At 40.3% G+C, this 27,150-nt stretch overlaps 1 protein-coding gene across 7 annotated transcripts in view; it reads left to right on the top strand.

The window, feature by feature from the left end:
- The window catches only part of GRIK1 (glutamate ionotropic receptor kainate type subunit 1), a 445,118-nt gene that overhangs the window by 292,830 nt on the left and 125,138 nt on the right, over positions 1-27,150 (top strand). For all 7 annotated transcript variants that reach the window (XM_070455128.1, XM_070455129.1, XM_070455130.1 and 4 more), the window contains exon 5: positions 24,496-24,549. In XM_070455128.1, coding sequence (XP_070311229.1) covers positions 24,496-24,549 — 54 coding nt within the window. The remainder of the gene's footprint in view (positions 1-24,495; positions 24,550-27,150) is intronic.

Raw genomic sequence — 27,150 nt, 5'->3', positions numbered from 1 at the left:
ATGCATTTAAAATTGCCACTGAAAACAATCATAGACATCATCAAAGCTAATCCTCTCACTTGATAAGAGGTAACATGATTTTCCAGAGTGACCCAGCCAGGAACTAGAACTCAGCCTCCTTTATCCCACCTGGTGGTTTTTCTGCTGTGACACACTTCTCCAATTGGGCAGACTAGCCATTACTTACTTCTAAACTATAGTTCCATTAACACGTCTTTGGATATTATAAGTACCTTTCAGCAAAGAAAGCAAGCATATTGCAGTGATGTCAGCACTGAAAGGTGAATAAATATAATCAGCTGCCCTTTATCCCAAAGCTTCATTTGAGAATTTTAATGCAGTCATTAAAGTGTGTAATGGAGTGTGGACCAGAACTGAGAAAAATACCCAGATTTTATGCAGAGCCCTCAAAATGCAAAGAAGCATCCTATCCCAAGAGTCTTTTATAACTGAAGCCAGGGACTTCCGTTACATTTAAGGGGATGATTTGCTGATGAGGCTTCTCTTGGTTAGAAATCTATTTGGCTCACATAACTGGTCATATCTCTCCCAAAGGGCAGGCTTGGAACAGACAAGAGAAACACCTGGTGGTCATGTAAGGGGCTGCTAGCTTCTTCTCTATTTGCTAAATATGGATATAAAGTTCCTTTGATACAAGTGATTCTTTCCTTGTAGCATAGAGGTTACATCATTTAAAGGAAAATTTTAAAATGAAAATAAAAACACAGAAAATCATCCAAGATAAGCCCTCTCAAGGACTGTCTGGTAGGGTCAAGGAAAAATAGGATCAGTTCAGTTTTGCCCAAGCCATTGACCCAAACACTTCTTCCGCCATCCTCTCTCATCACGTTTTATCTTGCACCTGCTTTCCCTACTCGTCTGAATGGTACAATTGGCTGTGGAGCTGAGGGAAAGCAATTCAAGAGACTTCATCCCCTCTTTGTTCTAGACCAAAGGCCTGAAAAGATTGGGCAGGGAGGGGAACCTTTTTAAAATGTTCCAACATGAAACCCTTATCTTACTGCATCAGGTAGAAATATTACCCATTTTTGAAATCAAAGCAAAGGACCCAGGTTGGTTGGATGGGCTTCATTTGAACCTCTGAGAGGCTGTTAGGTTTGAAGTGAAGTGAAGAGAAGTTGCTCAATCATGTCTGACTCTTTGCGACCCCATGGACTGTAGGGTAGCCTGGTAGCAGGCTCCTCTGTCCATGGGCTTTCCCAGGCAAGAATATTGGAATGGGTTGTCATTTCCTTCTCCAGGAGATCTTCCCAACCCAGGGATTAAATTCAGGTCTCCTGTATTGCAGGCAGAAGCTTTACTGTCTGAGCCACCAGGAAGTTATGTCTTGAAAAGTTATAAAGAAGGCGTTAGGACCTTCTATTCTGATCGAAGTGGGGCGCTCTGTGTGAGTGGATACTCTGTGTGATTCAGCTGAACTTGCTCCATTAGCCCTGGGCAACTACATGTAGAAGATTTTTCTGAGACCTTTCCTGCATGCCTGCGGAGTATATCTAGGGAGTCTGAGGGTTCAGGAGTCTAGGGTCCTATTCCAGCCACCACTTACCCTATCTCTTTCTCCTGAGGGAAAGAACGGAAGGAAAGAGACTCATCTCCTTCATCGAGATGCCAAAGATGGTATCTGACACCCTGCATGTCACCTCATGTCATCTCAGTTTGCTGTTATTGTTGTTTAGTCACTAAGTCATGTCCAACTCTTTGAGACTCCATAGGCTGCAGCATGCCAGGTTTCCCTGTCCTTCACTGTCTCCCAAAGTTTGCTCAATTTCATGTCCATTGAGTCGGTGATGCCATCCAGCCATCTCCTCCTCCGCCATACCCTTCTTTTCCTGCCCTCAATCTTTCCCAGCATCAAGGCCTTTTCCAATGAGTAGGCTCACTGCATCAGTTGGTCAAGGTATTGGAGATTCAGACTCAGCATCAGTCTTTCCAGTGAATATTCGGGGTTGATTTCCTTTAGGATGGACTGCTTTTTCCTGGTTTATGACAGTTTATCCTGAGGTAAATCTGGCATTCTCACTTCAGAGTTGACAACACTGACGCTCAGATAGGTTACATGCTTCATACAAGGTCACTCCCTGAGCTGCCAGGCTGGGTCTCCAGACCTGATCTCAGAAGTTGTGAGTTGACTTTGCCATAAAGGGCCCCCATTTCAGAATGGAGAAGCCTTCCATTCTGAACTAGGCTTCCAGCACTGTCTGGGGAAAACACACCCACTTACTGCTCTTCTCTTTTAGATGAAATGAGTATTGTCAGCTTTTACTTCTGTGGTGACTACAATCACTGCCGAGAAAGTTTTCTCTGCCGGGTCGACTTGGCTTTCTTCTCATGCACATTTCTCATTATTTTTCGGTACTTCCCTTCACCTTCATCATATTTTACCACTTTTCAATGATTCTTTAGAGAAGAGAAATTCAATGCACTTTAAGGAAGATATTTGACATTTATCTAAAAGTAAAAACTGGGAGAAAGTCTATAGTTATTCTTGGGCATGCTAATCACTTCAGCAAAGTAATTATTTCTATTCATATTGAACAAGTACTATATGATGAGAATCTGAAAAGTTATTTCCCAAAAATTAGTAAGAAATTCAAATGTCAAGACTTGATTAGGCTACAGAGGAGCAGGGCTCCCATGTGAACACACTGTCTTTGTGAATTTCTGCAGTCTGAGAGTGGCCCCAACAAACGTCAACACACACATGGGGCCCATCAGGTCACTAAGAGTCTTCTTCGCCCCCTGTCCCCCCACCACCTCCCAGCAGGCATCCTGCTGCTTTCAGAGGATGCTGAGCGCCACTTAATCCACCTTTAATGTCGAAATCCCAGGTCACCAGCTCCTCCTGGCTTCCACCTCCTCCAGTTTCTTTCTCCTCCCCATGACTCCTCACTGTCCGCCACATTTTCACCTCCACTCATTCCCACTGAGTGTGCTTCTACCAAGAGAGTAGCTGATGGCAGATAAATTTAAAGATGAGGCACAGTGTAGAGACTCTGGGTAGGGAATTCCAAACATGTGTCTAGTGCCATGCTGGGTGATAAGCAACATTCTCCTTTCATAAACATTATAGCCGTTGATAAAACTGGTACTATCTTTTTTTTTTCTTTTTGGAAATAAAAATTGAAGCTCAGGGACAGTATTAATTTTATCAACCGAACATGCTTTTAATGCAAATTCCTGTGACCTATGTAAGGTAACCCACCCTCCCCCTCTAGCCTCCAATACCCTATTTCAGGGACACTCTGCCTGGATGTGTAACGTGGCCTCTTTCCCTGCTATATGAATTTTGCACTTGCTGTTGCCGACACCTTTTTCCAAAGTCGGCCTCACCTAAGCCATTGTGATTAATCACTGGGAGATAAAGAAGAAAGAACTCGTTCTTTTTTTTTTTAATATTTATTTATTTGGCTGCAACAGGTCTTAGTTGTGACAGGCAGGATCTTTTGTTGCCGTGCACGGATTCTCTAGTCACAGTATATGGGCTCAGCAATTGCAACGTGCAGGCTGGGTTGCTACACAGCTTGTGGGATTTTAGTTCCCCCACCAGGCTTTCCAGGTGGCTCAGTGGGTAAAGGATCAGTCTGCCATACAGGAGACATGTAAGACATGGGTTTGATCCCTGGGTTGGGAAGATCCCCTTGGGGAAGAGATGGCAACCCACTCCAGTATTTTTGCCTGGAGAATCCGATGGACAAAGGAACCTGATGAGCTACAGTCCATGGGGTCTCAAAGACTCAGACATAACTGAAGCAACTTAGCACACCAGGGATCGGACTCACATCCCCCGCCTTGCAAGGCAGGTCACCAGGGAAGTCCCAAAGAAGGAAATCTTTTCTCGATCCTTGCGACCTTGCACTCTACTTAGTTGCTTTGTAACTCTAATAAAAATCTATAATCAATGAAAGACATTGATCCATTTGTTATCCGTATCCCCTACTATACTTTTCTATATAAGAGGATAGACGCCTTCTTTGTCTTGTTCTCCCAAATCCCCAATACCAATTACATTATTTAACAAACAATAAGGGCTCAATACATTTCTATTGAATGAATAAATAAAATGCATGTTCCAAGAACTGTGCTTGAGGCTCTTCATAAATAATCTTTCTTCTACCCCACTCAGTATGCTGAACTCTCAGCTCTGCCAGGCACAGTGAACAAGTCCTCTGTGCCTCAGTCTCCTCAAAAGGAAGGTTTCATTCAGCCCCAAAGTCCTGTATTATTAACTGTGATACGTTTCAGCTAATAAAATGCATTTCACGACCTGAAAATAAATGTGCCTCTTTGGAGAAGAGCAGAGTTGTTTTCAAACCCTGTAATAGGATTGAGAAAGCAAGTCACTATTTCAAGCATAGTAGCGGGAACTTAATGGTCCTCTGATGGGGAGGGAGGGGATGCAATGGTGTTCCATCCAGCTGGGATACTGCTTTAGGGCTGGACCGATTTTCTGAGCCAGAGAGTGGCCACTAGGTGAATGAGAACATACTGTTTCTGACTCAGGAAACCTGCATAACATGAGCAAGTATATCAGAGGGGAGATGTTTTCCCCCCTTACAACACTCGTGGCAATGAGCATTAAGCTATAATTGAGCCATTAGTCTCCATAAAACATTTTAGTACCAAAATATTTTGTAGAATTATATTGCATTTTCTCCCGTCAACATTTGTGTGCTCTTGTTGCTATTTTTTTCCTTTTGTTTCAATTAACATAAAAATGAGGCCAGGCAGAAAATGCATTTTTTTTTAAATGCCCAGCTTCCCTCTGCTAGGAAGTGCAATGGCAATGCTGATTAATCAAATAATTTTGTGTGTTGATTTTTTTTCCTCATACAAGCTATGCCTAATAGCTGTGACTAAGGCAAGAGGAAGTAGTTCGATGGGTATGACTTCATGTTTTAGATGGGTTTCATTTCACGTTTTCACAGGACAGAAACACCACCAGTCTTCATGTCTTAGGACAGAAGACATCAACTTAATCAGTATACACTGTGACATGCTGAGAGGTTGCACACCTGTATTTGGAACTTACATCCGCTAAGTCAGATCCCCAAGTCCATTATATCTAGTCGCAGAACTCATAGAATAAGTCAAAGATCAGAGAAGCTACCTTTTACTCAGCACATATCATGTGCCAGGTACTGTGCTAAGCAGGTTAAATTAATCATTCACTTAATTTGTGTGAGAAAATTCTGCATACAAGAAGCTGACAGAGCTCAGAGTTTCATGACTTACCCAAAGTCACAGAACTAGCTAGTGGCTAGGCTGAGATTTGAAACTTGTCTCAGGATTTAAAAGGAAAAGAAAGTATCCTATTCTACTGCTGTTGTGTACATCAAGATGTCAAATGATTCTCCAAGTAATGGCACCTGGAACACATTTTAATTAAGCTTTCTGCTTCTTGAATGCAGCTATTTCCCTTGATTCTCAAACATCCAATCATTTCTAGTTTACACAAGGCCGCAAGAAATGCTGTTTCTATCGAAGCCCAGTAGTGAACATTGCAGGGACATGATAGAGCAAATCATTCTTTCATCCAACACCTATTTGTCGAGCACTGATTGAAGGTGATAAAGATACAACAGCAAAAACAATAACAAAATCCCAAATGTTTGCCACTTTAAGGCAAAAAGAGAGCTTGAAACTGAATGTCACAAGAGTTTAGCTATCCAATGCCAATATACTGGTTGGAGACCACGAAGCTAATTTCCAAAGTGGTAAGGGACTGTGACTAGAGTCTTGGACTGAAAGTCGTGAGTTGCAAATTCTTGTCTTCTCCTAACAGGAGAAAATAGACACCATTTATTGGGTAGACATTGTGTGTCAGAATAGGCTATGTATTGACTAAAATGACATCTTTTTACTGTCTCAAAATATCCCATGTGACAGATGAGAAAAATGAGGTTACAGGGCTAGGGCTAGAATTTCAAACCAGGGTCTAAAGTGCCGTTGATCTGAATTTCTTAGACCGTTTTAATGTTCTACTCTGAACAAGTCTGTTTATTCCTCTCAACCCAGTCAACTCATCTGTAATAAAAGGATTGTTGGATTCTGTTCTAATTGTTGCTAATCTTCCCTTCGGCTCTGAGCTTCCATGCACACAAGTGAGCAAGAATCCTCTTACTAGTGTCTAGACATAAAGAACTTGCACGTGGCCTTGTACTTAGCTGACTTTCAAAGAAATGGGGAAATAATTAAGCAGTTCATTCTTTTTTAAGGTTTTTTAGAGTCCTTTAGTAGTCTTTGAGATACTCAATTGTTAATAAGTTCATTACTTTGATAAATTCTGACAATGTAATAGTGATGAATCTCAATTTATACTAACTACATGATAATTGGTAGTATGTTATATAATTATTCTGGCAGCACATTCCTATCCTAATTATGTTTCTCTTGGGCTGATATTAAAATCTATTTACAATTTCTGAGCACATAGTTAGTTTGGGTTGTAAGGAACAGTCATAGATATGAGTGTGTTATTAAATATACACAAGAATTAATTGAGCTCTATGAATAATCAATGATTTCCTGAAGCGGTTTGCAATTTGTTTATATTCTTAGTGTACAAGATCCCTTTTGAGAATTCTCTAAAATCTTCAACAAGTAGATTTGGGAAAGGACTTAGATTTGTTTCAATCTGAACTGAGAGGTAATAAAAATCTCATATATGCATCAGAAAATGCTCAAATGCTTAATTCCAGCTATATCAAAATTTGGCTGTATTAGGCAATAAGAGAAATTATGTTTGCAATGGAATTGGGGGCAATTTAAAAGGAATCATATAAAGAGTTTGAAGACTGTATCAAAGCATGTCTTAAACCCAAGTAGAATCAATGAATCTCAGTTCAGTTCAGTTCAGTTCAGTCGCTCATTCGTATCCAAGTCTTTGAGACCCCATGAATCGCAGCACGCCAGGCCTCCCTCTCCATTACCAACTCCCGGAGTTTACCCAAACTCATGCCCATCGATTCAGTGATGCCATCCATCCATCTCATCCTCTGTCACCCCCTTCTCCTCCTGCCCCCAATCCCTCCCAGCATCAGGGTCTTTTCCAGTGAGTCAACCCTTAGAATGAGGTGACCAAAGTACTGGAGTTTCAGCTTCAGCATCAGTTCTTTCAATGAACACCCAGGACTGATCTCCTTTAGGATGGACTGGTTGGATTTCTTTGCGGTCCAAGGGACTCTCAAGAGTCTTCTCCAACACCACAGTCAAAAGCATCAATTTTTCAGTGCTCAGCTTTCTTCACAGTCCAACTCTCACATCCATACATGACTACTGGAAAAACCATAGCCTTGACTAGATGGACCTTTGTTGGCAAAGTTATGTCTCTGCTTTTTAATATGCTCTCTAGGTTGGTCGTAACTTTCCTTCCAAGGAGTAAGCGTCTTTTAATTTCATGGCTGCAGTCACTATCTGCAGTGATTTTGGAGCCCAAAAAAATAAAGTCAGCCACTGTTTCCACTGTCTCCCCATCTATTTCCCATGAGGTGATGGGACCAGATGCCATGATCTTACTTTTCTGAATGTTAACCATTAAGCCAACTTTTTCACTCTCCTCTTTCACTTTCATCAAGAGGCTTTTTAGTTCCTCTTCACTTTCTGCCATAAGGGTGGTGTCATCTGCATATCTGAGGTTACTGATATTTCTCCCGGCAATCTTGATTCCAGCTTGTGTTTCTTCCAGCCCTGCATTTCTCATGATGTACTCTGCATATAAGTTAAATAAGCAGGGTGACAATATGGCCTTGAGGTACTCCTTTTCCTATTTGGAACCAGTCTCTTGCTCCATGTCCAGTTCTAACGGTTGCTTCCTGACCTGCATACAGGTTTCTCAAGAGGCAGGTCAGGTGGTCTGTTATTCCCATCTCTTTAAGAATTTTCCACAGTTTATTGTGATCCACACAGTCAAAGGCTTTGGTATAGTCAATAAAGCAGAAATAGATGTTTTTCTGGAGCTCGCTTGCTTTCTTGATGATCCAGCAGATATTGGCAATTTGATCTCTGGTTCCTCTGCCTTTTCTAAAACCAGCTTGAACATCTGGAAGTTCTCGGTTCACGTATTGCTGAAGCCTGGCTTGGAGAATTTTGAGCATTACTTTAGTAGCATGTGAGATGAGTGCAATTGTGCGGTAGTCTGAGCATTCTTTGGGATTGCCTTTCCTAGGGATTGGAATGAAAATGGACCTTTTCCAGTCCTGTGGCAACTGCTGAGTTTTCCAAATTTGCTGGCTTATTGAGTGCAGCACTTTCACAGCATCATCTTTCAGGATTTGAAATAGCTCAACTGGAATTCCATCACCTCCACTAGCTTCGTTCATAGTAATGCTTTCTAAGGCCCACTTGACTTCACATTCCAGGATGTCTGGCTCTAGGTCAGTGATCACACCATTGTGATTATCTGGGTCATGAAGATCTTTTTTGTATAGTTCTTCTGTGTATTCTTGCCACATCTTAATATTTTCTGCTTCTGTTAGGTCCATACCATTTCTGTCCTTTATAGAACCCATCTTTGCCTGAAATGTTCCCTTGGTATCTCTAATTTTCTTGAAGAGATCTCTAGTCTTTTCCATTCTGTTGTTTTCCTCTATTTTTTTCATCGATCACTGAGGAAGGCTTTCTTATCTCTCCTTGCTATTCTTTGGAACTCTGCATTCAAATGGGAATATCTTTCCTTTTCTCCTTTGCTTTTCACTTCTCTTCTTTTCACAGCTATTTGTAAGGCCCCCTCACACAACCATCTTGCTTTTTTGCATTTCTTTTCCATTGGGTTGGTCTTGATCCCTGTCTCCTGTACAATGTCACGAACTTCCGTCCATAGTTCATCAGGCTCTCTGTCTATCAGATCTAGTCCCTTGAATCTATTTCTCACTTCCACTGTATAGTCATAAGGGATTTGATTTAGGTCATACCTGAAGAGTCTAGTAGTTTTCCCTACTTTCTTCAGTTTAAGTCTGAATTTGGCAATAAGAAGTTCATGATCTGAGCCACAGTCAGCTCCCAGTCTTGTTTTTGCTGACTGTATAGAGCTTCTCCATCTTTGGCTGCAAAGAATATAATCAATCTGATTTTGGTGTTGACTATCTGGTGATGTCCATGTGTAGAGTCTTCTCTTGTGTTGTTGGAAGAGGGTGTTTGCTATGACCAGTGTGTTCTCTTGGCAAAACTCTATTAGCCTTTTCCCTGCTTCATTCCATACTCCAAGGCCAAATTTGCCTGTTACTCCAGGTGTTTCTTGACTTCCTACTTTTGCATTCCAGTCCCCTATAATGAAAAGGACATCTTTTTTGGGTGTTAATTCTAAAAGGTCTTGTAGGTCTTCATAGAACCGTTAAACTTCAGCTTCCTCAGCATTACTGCTTGGGGCATAGGCTTGGATTACCGTGATATTGAATGGTTTGCCTTGGAAACGAACAGAGATCATTCTGTCGTCTTTGAGGTTGCATCCAAGTACTGCATTTCAAACTCTTGTTGACCGTGATGGCTACTCCATTTTTTCTAAGGGATTCCTGCCCACAGTAGTAGATATAATGGTCACAGGACCACAGTCATGTATAACTCAATGAATCTAAGCCATGCCATGTGGGGCCACCCAAGACGGTCAGGTCATGGTGGAGAGGTCTGACAGAATGTGGTCCACTGGAGAAGGGAGTGGCAAACCACTTCAGTATTCTTGCCTTGAGAACCCCATGAACAGTATGAGAAGGCAAAATGATAGGATACTGAAAGAGGAACTCCCCAGGTCGGTAGGTGTCCAATATGCTGCTGGACATCAGTGGAGAAATAACTCCACAAAGAATGAAGGGATGGAGCCAAAGCAAAAACAATACCCAGTTGTGGATGGGACTGGTGATAGAAGCAAGGTCCAATGCTGTAAAGAGCAATATTGCATAGGAACCTGGAATGTTAGGTCCATGAATCAAGGCAAATTGGAAGTGGTCAAACAGGAGATGGCAAGAGTGAATGTTGGCATTCTAGGAATCAGCAAACTAAAATGGACTGGAATGGGTGAATTTAACTCAGATGACTATTATATCTACTACTGTGGGTGGGAATCCCTTAGAAGAAATGGAGTAGCCATCATGATCAACAAATGAACCTCAGCTCTATTTAAAATTTTAAGGATGTCTGTGTCCCTCAGCATGCCTTTCTCAGAGGAAAGGATCAATAGCTTCTATCAGATTCCGTAAAGAGGCCTGAATACTGAAGTAGGTTAGAAATCATTTTGTTACGTTAACCACTGCCGGGGTCCAGCCTAGGCAGGATCCAGGGGGTACCCTCAGGATGAACGGCGTTGGCGAGAAAGAGAGAGAGAGAGAGAGAAAGGACACGTAAGACCAGCCTTGATAGGCCCAAGTTTTTACTTTTTGACAACCGGTTTTATACCCTTTCACAGAACGTTTTCAAGGTACAAGATGCTTACTCATGATTACACAGGATTGTATTACATAATTTTGTTTTTTAGGAAAAGCAGGATGTTTTTTGCTTTCTAATTCTATAGTAATTCTTGGCACATGATCTTCTGGCCTTGGGGCTATTAATATTTTATGCAGGTCAGGTGAATGTAAACCTATTTTCCATTTTTATGGTGACCTTAACTGAAAGGTAACAGTCTCATAGGGAAATAGTACAGAGTAGAATTATATTCTTGTTAATACAAAAATTAATCCTTCTGCAAAAGTTGTCAGTTGCATTTATCTAAGAAGTTTACCCCATACTGACTCTGCGACTTTGGTGAGGCAGCTTCTGCCTAGCACTCCTGGCTGGCAATTAACAACCATCTCATTGTTACCACACTAGGGCTAAGTCCTTATTTCTCTAGATCTTTAACTATATTAACAATGGTTTCTATAAGACAACCTTAGCACATTAAAAGCAAAAACACAGCAAGCAAATCTCAACCCAATAACCACCTATAGAATAATTTTTCTTATGTTTTCTAATAGGACTCCTTTACCCCTTAAAAGGGCTCTATGTCTATTAGGGCTTTTATATGCTATTTTATAAAAGGTTCTTTATGCTATTTTATGATTAGGATATTAATAGCAATCATGCATATTAGTACCCAGGGCATAAATGTATTTGGCTAACAAACTACCAGCAAAGGAGTTTAAATTAAATCACTCCTTTCACCCTGGATAATCTCATAAAATACCACCACCTGGGAAACTTATTGATTAAAGTTCTAAATTGATTCTTATTTGGGAAGAGATCAGGGAAGGCCTTCCTGCCTGTGTCAGAGAAATTAGGGAGTAGTCCATTGAGGCAGGCATCAGAAAGATATCATCTTTAAGGTGAGTGCTGAGGGCAGCTTTTCGGAATCCCTGAAAACCTGATCTTCCTTGCCTGTCAGGCTTTCTCCTCGTGACCTTGTCATGGGTGGGATCTCGTGAGCTGGCCTTTTCGAAACCCCTGAAAGCCTGATCCGCCTTGCCAGTCAGGTTTTCTCCCTTACGGCCTTGTCATGGGTAGGGTCTCATGTGTTGGCTCCCGGCAAACCATATCTGCTTCTTCAACCGTTCATAAATGCAAAGTCAAAGTGAAAGTGAAGTTGCTCACTCATGTCTGACTCTTTGTGACCCCATGGACTGTAGCCTACCAGGCTCCTCCATCCATGGAATTTTCCAAGCAAGAGTACTGGAGTGGATTGCCATTTCCTTCACCAGAGGATCTTCCCGACCTAGGGATCAAACCCAGGTCTCCCACATTGCAGGCAGACGCTTTACCATCTGAGCCACCAGGGAAGCTGCCAGAATCATAAATACAAAATTCAAAATCATAAAGGCAAGATTCTACCAAAAAGATCCTTCCACCCTACTTTCCCCATGACTGCTAGTCACGTGTTTTTTTTTTTTTTTTTGTCTTAAGGGTGATCCTGTAAGATGTAAATGTCACCATTTACTCAGCTAACACATGTTGTATGTTTTCAATGTGCTGAAGACTGTGCTGGGGTAAAGAGGGAGAATAAAATACTTGAGATTGACACATATACACTACTGATACTATGTATAAAATAGATAATGAGAACCTACTGTAAGCTCACTTAGTGACTGAACAACAAGAGAAACTAACACAACATTGTAAAGCAAGTATACTCCAATAAAAATTTATTTTAAAAGGAGAGGATTAGATATCTGAGAAATAATATATATATTATATATTGCATATTTTATATATTTATATATATATAAAATATATATACATATCAGGTATACACCTGAAATCAACACAACATTGAGAATCAACTAGACTTCAATTAAAAATGAATTTTAAAAAAATGGAAAATTCCAGTGTATCAGATGAGGTTTAGTAGAGGACTTAGTGACTTGCTATTTGCTTTATCTGTAAAATGGGAATGTCACAGCCTGTAACTCATGTTGTTTTGAGAATAGTTAAATGTGACAATGCCTTAAAGGCATTAAGTGGCTCATCACTGACACATGAAATATTCCACATGTCACATGTTACAGATAATCATCATCAGCATTATTAGGTGTACGGTATGTAGAAAAAACTACAAGAGTATACAGTGCTTCCCAATCCTAATTCTAGCCCTGTCACCTCCCCCATCATATCACAGTAGTGGTTCCTAAACCTTCCTTCAGCCTGAATGACTGTTTCGTGATCTCATGAAGATCCCATCTAATGTCATTCAATCTCCATGCCAAACTTAACACATTACATCTTCCTCCAACCAACCTGTTTCTCCTCTGGTCCCTGTCTTGGTGACTAGAAATACCATTCAATTACTCAAGCCAGAAACCTGGGAATCTCCTTGACTCTCCCTCACCTTTCCAATTTATTAGTTACTGAATGCTGAAGATTCTGCCTTCTAAGTATGTTCCATATTCTACCTCCTTTTCTCCATCACTTTCATCATCTTCCTCCTGTACTAGAACAATTGATCCCTTGGTCACAAGTCCCCTCCATCTCTTTGACTCCATCCAGTCTCCTTGTAGCCTTAAAAAATGTTCATTTTAGATAAAATATCTGATCTTATCCCTCTGATGTTTGAAATTCCGGAGTACTCTCTCCCACCCCCTTACTGACTTAAGCACAAAGGCCACATTGTTTAGCATGTCATGCAAAATCCCCCACACCTTGTGTACATTACCATTATAACAAGTACACAAGAGATCAAACCAGTCAATACTAAAGGAGATCAACCCTGATTATTCATTGGAAGGACTGATGCTGAAGCTGAAGCTCCAATACTTTGGCCACCTGATGTGACGAGCTGATTCTTTCGAAAAGACCCTGATGCTGGGAAAGATTGAAGGCAGGAGAAGGGGGTGACAAAGGATGAGGTGGTTGAATGGCATCACTGACTCAATGGGCATGAGTTTGAGCAAGCTCCAGGAGATGATGAAGGATAGGGGAACTTGAGTGCTGCGGTCCATGGGGTCACAAAGAGTCAGACATGACTTAGCGACTGAACAACAACAACAACACACAAATATTATTGTATGTATTACACAATTTTAACAATTTCATTACTATTCCTTTTACAAACTCCCCTTTCTTGATGAAGACTGCTTACATTAAAGAGATTAAAGTTCCTGATAGATCACTAAAGGGATTTAAAATTAGGATCAAATTAATTCTAATATGTAAAGAGATGTTGGGGTAGAAGAGCCATGTAGGTCTGAATTCCTGACAGTAGGAGGAAAAGTTAGTAAGGCTCCTCATGGTACCTGCAACATCACCCACGGTACAACCTTGTAGAGTGAAGTGCAGCTCTTTGAACAAGGATCAGGTGGGCAACCTTATTGAGCTTTCTTGGCTTGATGGATTCATTCCTTAAGACAAAGATCCTATTCCTGTCCTTCTACCTTTGCTCTCCCAAGGACCGTAGGCTTTTCTTTGGGTTCTAGAAGTCTAGAAAGACTTTGTACAAATCACTGACTTTGTTCCCACATTGACCTCCTATTATAAATAGAGCATAAAGAGTTCAGGATTGAAATCATACTTGGGTTCAAATACTATAACCATGATCTGTCCTTCAAATCTGTAAATTAAGGATGACACTTCCTCCCCAATAGCAGATAAAGAACGTGTTATGGCAGTGGACATGTGGTGAAGTGAAATAAAGTGAAAGTATTGGTTGCTCAGTCGTATCCAACTCTTTGTGACCCCATGGGCTGTAGCCCTCCAGGCTGCTCTATCCGTGGAATCCTCCAGGCAATGATGCTGGAGTGGGTAAGCCGTTCCCTTCTCCAGGAACTCTTCCTGAGCCAAGGATCAAACCTGGGTCTCCTGCACTGCAGGCAGATTCTTTACCGTCTGAACCACCAGGGAAGCCCTACCAAATAGTAGGTTTGATCATTATTGTTACAGCTTTAAAATATGCTTGGTTGATATAAATGAGTGATTCTCAGCTCTGGCTATATGTATCACCTGGAGAGTATCAGTATCACAGATATTAATGCCTAGACCATACCTTAGACCAAATAAATCAGAATATTTAGTAACGGGGTACAGGCATTGGTGTTTTCTACAAAGTTCTTTGGAGAGTCTAGTGCACTGAAAAACACGGATATAAATAATTATTTTCTAAGTCTGATAGCTATTAGATAAATTTACAAAATAAAGTCATCCAAGAAGCCAAAAAGGCAGAGAAACAGGACCCAGATCGTAACTTTTGTACGCTACAAAGATATCATGAGACCAAGAAGATCATCATTTAGTGATTTCATCACTATTTCTCCCTCAAAATGTTACCCTCAGGCAAATTTGAAGTATAGTTTTTATTACCACCATTAAGAAAGAAACTTATTGTGAAAAGATTGCAATGTATGCAGCATATTCTCTGTTAACTTTCCAGCTTCTAGATTCATTCAGCTCTTTGTTAAAAAAATGGAATATAACTGCTTTCACTGTTGTTAGTTTTTGCCCTACAATGAAGTGAATCAGCTGCATGTTCTTTGCTATTAAAACTTTTTCTTCTGCTCTGGTCCTCTTACACATCAGGTTTCCACCAACTTCCCCCAAATGTTGCAAACAGTTTATCCTTTGGGTTCATGTAATCCTCTAAAAGTTTTACTCTTTCCTATTCACCAGGTTGCCTATTTCATTTTGGCAGGGGGAATCTTTTTTTTTTTTCCCCTGCTCCTGTTGTCAGCAACATATACCCCTTAAATTACATAATCTTTTCTTTCTGCACATGGATGATGCCATGTGGCTCTTCTAGTAGGATCTTCTGAAGCTAAACTAAACCCCATGGTCTCCAATTCACTTATTAATATCTATTAGTATCAGCTTCCTTTCTTCTTCTGACCATACCTCTGGAAAGGGAAGCTTATATAGTACTTAAGACTGAAAGACACTCCCAAATAGTACAGGTATTCCATTCACCAACACTTGGTGGAATATCTTTGACTTTCTTTGTTTTCACTTGGAGGCAGGGGGAAAGTGCCCTGGATTTATAAATCACATGGCACAATCTCCCAGTGGAAGGAAACCCTAGAGTCTCTCTGTGGTTAGCTTGTATCTGTGTACATGCATGTGGTTAGAATATGAATGTGAGTGGAGGGGCACAGAGAAATTCAGAAAGTTTTCAACTTCAAACAAGTCATTTTTCCTTTTAATACATGCTCTTGATATCAATACACCAAAATTGTGCAATCTTATAGGCCATAAAGATGAACAAATGAGGTGTGTTGATTTCCTGTTGCTGTGCTAGCAACAAATGATCACAAATGAAGTGGCTTAAAACAAGGCAAATTTATTCTCCGACAGTTCTGGATGTCACATGTCTAAAATCTAGGTGTTGACAGGGCTATATCCCTTCTGAAGGATTTGGGAAAAATCTAATTCCCTGCCTTTTCCAGTTCTAGACATTGTCTTCGTCTCTTGGCTTGTGGTCCCACATCACATTGCCTTGTATTCCCTCTGTTTCCATCTTCCCATCACTTCTCTGCCTTCTGAACATCAGCTTCCATATATAAGAACCCTTGTGACTACACTGGGCCCATCTGAATAAACCAGGGTTGTTGTTGCTGTTTGGTTGCTAAGTCCTGTCCTTCTCTTTGCAACCCCATGGACTACCAAGTGCCAGGCTTTCCTGTCCTTCACTTTCTCCCAGTGTTTGCTCAAACTCATGTCCATTGAGTCAGTGATGCCATCCAGCCATCTCATCCTCTGTCATCCCCTTCTCCTCCCGCCTTCAATCTTTCTCAGCATCAGAATCTTTTCCAATGAGTTAGCTCTTCGCATCAGGTGGCCAAAGTATTGGAGCTTCAGTTGAAGGGATTGAACCCTGATCTCCCACATTTCAGGCAGATTTTTACCATCAGAACCACAAGGGAAGCCCTAACCCAGAGTATCTCCCATAAATTAACATCTTTAATCACATCCTCAAAGTTCTTTTGTCATGTAAAGTAACACATTAACAGATTCTGGAAATTAGGATGTGGTCATGTGTAACAGGCCATTATCCAGCCTACTCTTTAAGGAGATGGGTGGTTTTCTGTATATCAGGGTTTTCAGGGATCCAGTGCTATTTTTCTTACATTCCTCTGTTCCCTTTGTGGATATGTCATAGTCAGTTAGTGTTGTGTGAATGTTAGTCTCTCAGTCGTGTCTGACTCTTTGCAACCCCATGGACCACCAGGTTTCTCTGTCCATGGGATTTACCAGGCAAGAATACTAGAGTGGGTTGCTATTTCCTTATCCAGGCAATATTCCCGACCCAGGGATCGAACTCGGGCCTCTTGCACTGCAGGCAGATTCTCTACCATCTGAGCCACCAGGGAAACATTAATATGAGTGTCTTTTCCTTTTTGTATCAATAAAAACTGATCTAAGGCCCTACTTATACCTATCTTGTTCCACTGATAACCAGGGTTAAAAATTTTGTTGTCCAAGGTGCATTTTGCTCAAAGGATAGTGTAATTGCAGCCAGAAGTACTATAGTTGGCAACGAGAAAGAGCTACACCCTAGAGATCAAGCCTTCTTCTCAAAATTGCTTCTCTGAGGCTTGATATTATTCAACTGTTTCCTGAAGATTATTCCTGCTGAAATAACTTATTTCTATCTTGGGGTAAAGCAATTATTTTAGCCACATCACATGTCACACATTTGGAAGCTGTTCATTTGAAATTCTTGACTAGCAACCATGTCTGATGGTTTAGAATTTATCCTGATATTGAGAAGGTTATAAAAGGAGCAATACAGTTCAGGTTAGTCAATATAAACTTCAAAGACACCTATTTTTCAATGAAAAGATGCAGTAATAAAAACCCTTATAAATATTACAAGAATCCCTCAAAATTGCTGAGGAGCACTTCAGGTTCCATTTTAAGGTTCTTCTACTATGGTAGCAACATTATGCCAATTATTTGTGACATATGAATTGCTTTTAGCAATGAATGCTGAGAGTTTTTGAGTTTCTGTCTTCATATCTCTGCATTGCCTTCTGGAAAATAATTCAGTTGAAATGTAACATAGGCATCTTAAGATAACAGAACACATTATGGAAAGACTTTTACCCAGAGACTTTCTAAGTGTCTTATAGACCAAGTCTCTCACCAATCACAGGAATTTGACCCCCAAACTATCTTCACCTAGACTTGAATGAAGGCTGTCAAGACAATCTAAAATATGGCCTTTGTGATGCTCAGGCTGTATGTGATAACATTTACTGATCTAAATCCAAGAGGTAGTCTTTTCGAAGAACAACAGAGCTAGATCAAGAAGAGGCAGTGCTATTGTGAACAGAGCCATGAGGTTCTGTTGTAAAAACTCTAGAGAGCAGCTGGGCCAGCGTAGTGCCATTATCGTTATTGGACAAGAACTATTAAGAAAATCTATGACCAACCTAGATAGCATATTAAAAAGCAGAGACATTAATTTGCCAAAAAAGGTCCATCTAGTCAAAGCTATGGTTTTTCCAGTAGTCATGTATGGATGTGAGGGTTGTACTATAAAGAAAGCTGAGTGCTGAAGAATTGATGCTTTTGAACTGTGGTGTTGGAGAAGACTCTTGAGAGTCCCTCGGACTGCAAGAAGATCCAACCAGTCCATCCTAAAGGAAATAAGTCCTAAGTGTTCATTGGAAGGACTGATGTTGAAGCTGAAACTCCAATACTTTGGCCACTTGATGTGAAGAACTGACTCATTGGAAAAGACCCTGTTGCTGGGAAAGATTGAAGGTGGGAGGAGAAGGAGATGACATAGGATGAGATGACTGGATGGCATCACCAACTCAATGTAAATGAGTTTGAGTAAACTCTGGGAGTTGGTGATGGACAAGGAGGCCTGGCATGCTGCAGTCCATGGGGTCGTAAAGAGTCAGACAAGACTGAGCGACTGAACTGAACTGAACTGATATTTCAGAGTATCTTAATAACAGAGGAGTTATTAGAATTGTTCTTCCAAGAGTCAACTGGCAATGGGTTTTGTTCTGCCTCTTAATAATTCATTTTAACTACAAAAAAAGAAAACTATAATTATTTTCTAACCACTGAAGCAATAGGATAGTCTTGTGGCATATCTGTAGTAGCCTGATACAGAGAAAGCCTTCATGTACGTGTCAGTCACCCTTCCCCTCACTGGTTTAAGGAATGTGTTATCTAGATAGAATGAAGAGTCATAAGTATGCAGACTATGTAGGACTTTTAGTATTTTTCTATTGTTCTCTGTATTAGCCAGGGTTCTCCAGAGAAACAGAACCAATAGGAAATGTACATGAAGAGATTTATTATGAGGAATTTGTTCATGTAACTATGGAGATGGGAGTGAAGTGAAGTGAAAGTTGCTTAGTCCTGTCTGACTCTTTACAATTCTGTTGCAAGAAAGGGTATCCCTTCCAGAGCCTGAAACTGGGCTCTTGTTTAATGCTCATAAATGAATTGTCCAAGGAGACACATGTGCTGACAAAGCAAGAGATTTTATTGGGAAAGGGCACTCAGGTGGAGAGCAGGAGGGTGAGGGAACCCATAACTGCTCTGCCACCTGGCTCACAGTCTCGGGTTTTATGGTGATGGGATTAGTTTCCGGGTTGTCTTTAGCCAATCATTCTGACTCAGAGTCCTTCCTGGTGGTGCACGCCTTGTTCAGCCAAGTGGACGCCAGAGAGAAGGATTCTGGGAGGTGGTCGGACATGTGGTGTCTCCTTTTGACCTTTCCTGAACTCTTCTGGTTGGTGGTGGCTTATTAGTTCTGTGTTCCTTACCAGGACCTCCTGTCATAAAACAACTCATGAAATGGTCACTATGGTGTCTGGCTAGGGTAGGTGGATTCAGTCAGTGTGCTTCCCCTAAACAAACCCACAGACTATACAGTCTGTGGAATTCTCCAGGTCAGGATACTGGAGTGGGTAGTCTTTGCTTTCTCCAGGGGATCTTCCCAACCCAGGGATCGAACCTAGGTCTCCCACATTGCAGGTAGATTCTTTACCAGTTGAGCCATGGAGACAGAGAAGGATCACAATCCACCATCTACAAGCTAGAGACCCAAGAAAGCTGTGGGGTAATTACAGGCTGAAACTGTAGGCCTGAAAACCAGAAGAGTTCAATGGTGAAAATCTCAGCCCTAGGCCTGGAGGAAGCCAGTGTCCCTGTTCAGGCAGTCAGGTAGGAAGGAAAAAGGGTGAATTCCTTCTTCCTCTGCCTTTTTGTTCTAATCAAGCTCTTAGGGGATTGGATGATGCCTACCATACTGGGGAGGATCATCTGCTTTATCAAAAGCTTATTTATCTGGAAACACCCTCAAAGATACATCCAGAAATAATGTTTAATCTGGGCACCCCTTGGCCCAATCAAATTGACACAACATGAACTGTCACCATTTATGAAAACCTTTGAGTTCTTATAATTGATTCTGTATGGACATAGAGTATGATTAACTATGAATAGTATCTTGTTGGAGACCTTTTTTGTTACCCAGCCCAGTTACATCAGATCTGAATAGTTCATCTTTCTTTATGGAAAAAGAAAATTATTAAGCTTATCTCAACCATGATTATTTATGTTATGTCTTTATTACACAAAGAATCAAAGTAGTCTAGAAAAATAATTTGAAACAAAGTCATAAATATTTTTTAAGAAAGGAGAGGAGTTGGCATCAAGGGGAAAATTAGATAAGAAAACCATAAATCTGAATGACATTAGTACATAGAATATATATCCTTTTTCCTGATTAGTTGCTAATGGAGGACCCACAATTTTGACCCTAAAGTCCCTAATAATCAAAACACACACATGACATATTCTGCAGTATTCATGAAACAGAAAATTGTATTTATTCAGAAAAAAAAAAAACAAACTCAGTTTGCCTGGCACTGATAACCATGTTAGTCACCTAACATGTTAATCAGGGTGAGTGAGATCTCTGTCAGGATGAGAAGGGTGACATATATCAATCACTTTCTCTCTTCCTTGACCAAAACCAGCACATGACCACACCCAAGCTCAAGGACCCAAGAAATATAATCCTATCACGTGCCTTTCAATTTGTAAAATCGGCAGTGGCTCTAATGAAGTGTACACTGTGGGTCTTGCAAAATCAAGATACACAATGGTATTGAAAGAGCTAGATTTTTACCGTCTACCAATCTACATCAATAATATGATCTCAAGGATTTATTTAATAAAAATAATTCTGTTAGGAAACAACCATTATTAAAATATTGGTGGAAGCAATTAAGGGGGATGCGGCATCAGTATAAAGAGCATTGACAGCCATGTTTATCACTTATTAGTGTGTGTGATGTGATGTGCTTTGCACCATTAAAATTAATTTTAGTAGAGCCAAAAACAGTCCCTGGCAATACTGTCTTGATAAAGTATACACTGCCTAGGTCAGCACCTCCTGGTCAATTCAGCAAAGCACAGTAACAAAATTTAAAGTATTGTTTGTTAGGAAATATCAGTTTTGCAAAGAGCCATTTAAAAATCCCCATATCATGATTACACTCTTTATTTAAAAAAACGACTTTTCTCTTGATGTGACATTTTCATAATCTCTTATTGGCTTTTAGTTGAAATACCAGTGTTGACACAGAAAGAAAATCGTTATATGAATGCTATAAAATGCAGTGTATACAACTATTAGACAACAGAGCAGCCAGTCCTAATCAGTCTACAAATCATTATAAGTACAATTGTTTAAAAAACATCACCTTTGGTGAAACTGACATTTTGTTGTTGTTGTTCAGTCACTAAGTCATGTTTGACTCTTTGCAACCCCATGGACTACGGCACACCAGGTTTCCCTATCCTTCTCTATCTCCTGGAGTTTACTTAAATTTGTATCTACTGAGTCAGTGATGCTATATAACCATCTAATCCTCTGCCGCCCTCTTCTACTTTTGCTTTTATCATTCCCAGCATCAGGGTCTTTTCCAATGAGTTGATATTAGTTTTATTTCAACCTAAAAGTTTCTCATTCACCTGTGCCTTAGAGAGTCCACGAGGTTGACAGCTCAATAATCCATGACTGTATTTGTGTCTTAATTTTCATTCTAGGATGCACTGACCTAGGCTCTAGGTAGGAAAGTCAAGAATGGGAATTTTTGTGGAATATCAAATAAAAAGTATATGTGGAAGACCCAAGGTCAGGACCAACAAAAGCAGGTTCATCAGCTGTTTATTCACTGCATCTGCATAACTCTTTTCTAACATTAAATAAGAGACATTTTAGATGAGTATTTGCCTCCAGGAATTACAAATAATAATAATTAGTTGAAGGTTTGCTTTAAGAAAAAAAAAAATCTGTGATCTCAATTGGTGGTCAAATGCCTCCATAATAAAGTTTAAAAAGAAAAATCCACCCATATGAAAGGCTGAAAATTTAGGTGCCTTCGTGTTTTTTTCAGTTCCAGAAATAATGTTTTAAACCTCAGTGTCCAGGTCTGTATCTTGACATAAAACTTGCCAATTCCCTTTCAAGAGATAATCTCAGCTGCAATTACACTAATGACCAAAATGAAAAATTGAATTCTGAGTGACCCCAGCAGGTTAGCTCTTTATTCTCCAATGATATAAGAGATCAGCTCACAAGCCCTCACCACGCATGCCTTTAAGTGTTATTGATGGCCCTAAAGCAATTCCACCCTGTTAAAAATCCTTTTGTGCCCCTGGTCTTGTTATCACCATAGGAGTGACTTACATACTGTGGGCTTATGATTCATAGGGAGAGTTTCCTGTCATTTGTCTTACCTTCATGACATTACAATTTCACTAAATATTCCTCTTGTTTCTGTGTTAGCAGTGAAAGCACAGGAAGTGTCAGATCTGTATGTTATGCACTGTCTCCAAATGCTCCCTCCCCTTTGATGTAAAATCATTCTAGTTTGCATATCTTAGGCACCTTCCAAAAGCTCTGATAACTTGTATTGCTTTTCTGAAGACCTTTTCAATCCACTCTTCACAAACTGAAGCTATGAAAGCCCTTGTTCCATAATGCAAATGGACATGTTTTCCATAGAGCAGTGATTCCCAACCATTGCTGTGAAATACAGAAACTCCACTCTTAGAAATTCTAATTCAAGAGGTCTCTGGGATGGAGTCTAAGAATATCTGATGTTACAGCTTCTGGAGGGGATTCTCATTTGAATCCAGAATTTATGAGTGATGGGGATAACTGTCTTGAAAGTTTGATTTCCAAGTCTTCTCCATTCATTCTATGCAGATAACCAAAACACAGCACCCAGTCTTTCAGTGACCGGCCCCAAGGAAGGTGATGCTGTCCTCACTTACTCACTAAGTCCTACTGGACTCTTTTGTGACCCCATGGACAGTAGCCTGCCAGGCTCCTCTGTCCATGGGATTTCCCAGGCAAGAATGCTGCAGTGGGTTGCCATTTCCTTCTCCAGGGAATCTCCCCAACTCAGGGATCAAACCCTCGTCTCCTGGGTTGGCAGGCAGATTCTCTACCACTGAGCCATCAGGGAAACCTAAGAAAGTGATACTCTTGATTTAAAAGATTAATGACAATCCTACCTCCAAAGCACGTGGAGCTGTTTCTTCTCAGTTCAGTTCAGTTCAGTTGCTCAGTTGTGTCCGACTCTTTGCAACCCCATGGACTGCAGCACGCCAGGCCTCCCTGTGCATCACCAACTCCCAGAGTTTACCCAAACTCATGTCCACTGAGTTGGTGATGCCATCCAACCATCTCATCCTCTGTCGTCCCCTTCTCCTCCCACCTTCAATCTTTCTCAGCATCAAGTTCTTTTCCAATGAGTCAGCTCGTTGCATCAGGTGGCCAAAGTATTGGAGTTTCAGCTTCAACATCAGTCCTCCCAATGAACACCCAGGACTGATCTTTAGGATGGACTGGTTGGATCTCCTTGCAGTCCAAGGGACTCTCAAGAGTCTTCTCCAACACCACAGTTCAAAAGTATCAATTCTTCGGCACTTAGCTTTCTTTATAGTCCAACTCTCACATCCATACATGACTACTGGAAAAACCATAGCCTTGACTAGACTGCCATTTGTTGACAAAGTAATGTCTCTGCTTTTTAATATGCTGTCTAGGTTGGTCATAATTTTACTTCCAAGGAGCAAGTGTCTTTTAATTTCATGGCTGCAATCATCATCTGCAGTGATTTTGGAGCCCCAAAAAATAAAGTCAGCCACTGTTTCCACTGTTTCCCCATCTATTTCCCATGAAGTGATAGTATCAGATGCCATGGTCAGTTTTCTGAACATTGAGCTTTAAGCCAACTTTGTCACTCTCCTCTTTCATTTTCATCTCAGTGGACACATTTCCAGGAATCCAAGAGAAAGACCACAGTCTAAGAAACTACCTCTATTTAGAATCTTTGTCCTTTCTGTTTGCCTCTTTTTTTCTCCTCCCCACCAAACAAAAACCATACATAGAGAATGTTGCAACTGCCAGGATCCCAGTTAGGTAACAGAGTCAGACTTAATCAGGCAGTGAGAAGAAGTACAAAAATAGTTCCATCTTTCTATTTATAAACAACCCTCTTTTCCCACATTCATTCGGTGGGATAAGATGGGAAAAGGTAGAGAGGAGAGTTTCAGAGATATGAATATGTATAGATTTTCATTTAAATATATCTACATATCAGTATTGCCAATTCAACATTTAATGAGTTTTACTCTGAGGCATTATGATAAGTGCTAAAGCTAAGAAGATCAATAAAATATATATATCTCAGCATGGGATTACTCAGAAACCCAAGCACAGAAAAGGTAAGACTCTGTGCCATTATGGACAGCTCCAGATATAAAATATGTTGATCATGAACTACTTTTAAATTTGATCAGCCGACCAATTTCTCCCATGAAGGTCAAGCATGACGTGATGAAAACACATAGGGTGGAGGTCAGTGGCCTGGGTCCTAGCTCCACATTAATCACTGCTTTGTCTCATGTTTCTCTCTACTGAGTCTCTGGATTTCCAAAGCTCCTTCCTATCTACATCTTCAGGCTACTGCAGTCAACCTACTAATCATCTATTTCTTCTTCTAATTCTGTTTCTGATTCTTTTCCCTTATTTCTTTTTGGCAGATCCTGTTCATGGGCATGATGACTGAATACTATCATTACTTTTTCACAACCCTGGTAAGCATATCTGGTGGAAATGTATTTTACACTATCAAAAAAATCTTTGCTTATTTTAAAGTCAGCCCTGGTGTCAAAGGCAGGATACTGTCATGGAGGTTTGTTTTATTTTCCTAAGAATCCTCTAAATCTAGAAATGGTAAATAGCAAATATCTTCCTTCCTTCTTCCTTCTTCCTTCCTTCCTTTCCTTCTTTCTTTCTTCCTTTCTTTCCTTCCTCCCTCCCTCCCTTCTTTCTTTTCTTAACTAGCATCAATGCATGTGCATCCAGAAAGGAATTAAAATAAAGATTCCATTAAATAGGAGCTGCCAAAGTACAAACTATTAATAAAGAAGACTCATCTATATTTTCTACATGTACTAAAGGACACACTAAAGTGTATCTTGGCATGCTATCTGATGTGATTTCCCAACCTGTGTCCAGGGGACAGCTGGTTTAGCCAAGGGTCACCTGTCAGGTGTTTGGAAGACTATCAAGATAAGGAACTTGGTAGAGGCTTTCCACATTGAACATTCTTCAGCATAAGAAAAACCATGGCTCTAAGCCTGAGACATTCAAAAGAAGCTATACAACCTTAACTTTTGAGAGATTATCAGATAGAGGAAGAATGATTGAAGCATTTAACACATCAGAATGATGTGCTAGCTCTCAGCCACACACCCAATGCACCACTCCCAGCACACACGCTCCATCCTCTTACATGATAAGAAGACACATGGTCAACCTCCATTTCTCACCTGTAAAAGTGTGTCAGCTAAAATCTGCCCAGATTTGTGAGATTCAATAAAGAGTATCATTTTCCCAAAGGAATCTGGCAAAGCAAGCTGGTGCATTAGGGAAATCAAAGCCTTTGGAACAAGGACCAGACAGGTCTCGAGCATCTACTTCTGGAAGCAGTAAACTCCATTCCTGAGAGCAGGGAGGCCTGCAGGGGATATCACAAGACAAATGCTTTGGAGCAGCTGTTAAAATCATCACTGCTCCGGAGCTCGGGGTCAGGGAGTGGGACGCAGGGTGGAAGTTCCTGAACTGAAGTTTCTGTGGTCTTCATCTCCTCGTCGACATCCTGATGGGGTCCTCTGTCAGAAGAGCCAAGGGAGACCCTGAGAACTAGAAAGTGTCTTACTCTGCTCACAAATATTGCCCATCCCCACCACTATGAACGTGTACGTCTTACTCAAGGTGAGATGGCCGTCTGCCTCTGAACTTTCTATCCTTCCCTGGTGTATATGCCTTTAAGAGTTAGTTTGGTTGAAATTTGAGAAAAATATAAACAATGAAGCCTAAGAAGGCTACTCTTCAAGGGAAGGACAGACCAGTTGCCTTCACACTCTTACTTGTTGCCTCATCCTCCACTAACAAGGGGATGTTGAAAATTGGCCCTAGAACTCTCCTTATTCTGTCTTGCACAGAAACAATTTGGAGACCAAATGAATTTTCAACGTATTTAGCATATTCACATGAGTGTATTGTATTTCTGTACTGTTGAATTAATAAGGGAATCAATATGCATCCTGGAAGTTTCTCTCTGACCCCCTGTAACTTGAGTAACTTTCCTTGTATTCATTGAGTGTGCTAAAGGAATCATTCTGCCTTGGATCTTATTCTTTAAATTTACTTCTTTAAGCAGTTTCCTTTGGTTTTATCTGCATTCTGCCATGCTTTGCTTTTTTTGTCTTACCACTTTTGTTCATGAGTACTAATGAAACTTAAAGAAAAAAGAAAATTAGTTACTTAGTGCAAGGGAAGTAAGCATAGCAATTTAAAATGCAGTGCATTTTTTCTCACATGAGCCAGGTATTCAGAACTGCATTCTTAAGATTCCACAGTCTAATCTAAAGTTATCTTGGAAGTAGTGATACAGAAAAAAGTTATTCAAAATAATACATGCATAGTTATCTTCCACATATATAAATCATGAAATGTTTCTGAAGTTTCTCTCTTAGTAACAACCATCATCACAGATAATGTGCTGTCTTGTGCTTTCAATAAAGCAGTTACAGTGGTATAAAATTTTTATGGAAGTTTTTTTTTCTTTTACTAACTGTTAAATACTATTTTGAAATTTTGGTTCATTCCGAAATGTGAGATATTTTCATGACATCCTTTACAGTCTAACCCTTCTTTATAGAAAAAAGTTGAAATGGTCACTTAAGTCTATTTTAAATGCAAACCAACAAAATTTTTGGTTTAAATTCAGCCCTCATATACAATGGAAAATACTAGGATGGGTTCAAGTTCTTTCCCCTGAAACATTATCTAAAAAGAACAAGTTCTACTGATAAGATATTCATATCCATACAACCACAGGCTCTAGTTTATTCTCTGAAAAGAACCCTTGGTTCTTATTCTAAGCTTGTGTCCAGTGAGCAATTTTCATGCTCTCATTATATGAGACATAGATTAGTTTCCATGAGCCAGGAAATGGTTGTGTTCTTTTTTGTTTTGTTTTGTTTTGTTTGTTTGTTTTTGCTGAGAGTGATCTTCCTGTCAAATGTATATGCAAGATCCAAACTTCACCTCCTTTGCAGCGTGGGGCAGAAAGTTATTAGGGAGACAGGTGGTACTGCCACTACAAGTGGATCATTCTCAGGCCAGTC

The sequence above is a fragment of the Odocoileus virginianus genome, chromosome 25 (assembly GCF_023699985.2).
Source record: "Odocoileus virginianus isolate 20LAN1187 ecotype Illinois chromosome 25, Ovbor_1.2, whole genome shotgun sequence".
Classification (NCBI taxonomy): domain Eukaryota; kingdom Metazoa; phylum Chordata; class Mammalia; order Artiodactyla; family Cervidae; genus Odocoileus; species Odocoileus virginianus.
The sequence above is the reverse complement of the archived record's forward strand: the minus strand, read 5'-3'. Positions and strand labels throughout refer to the sequence as shown.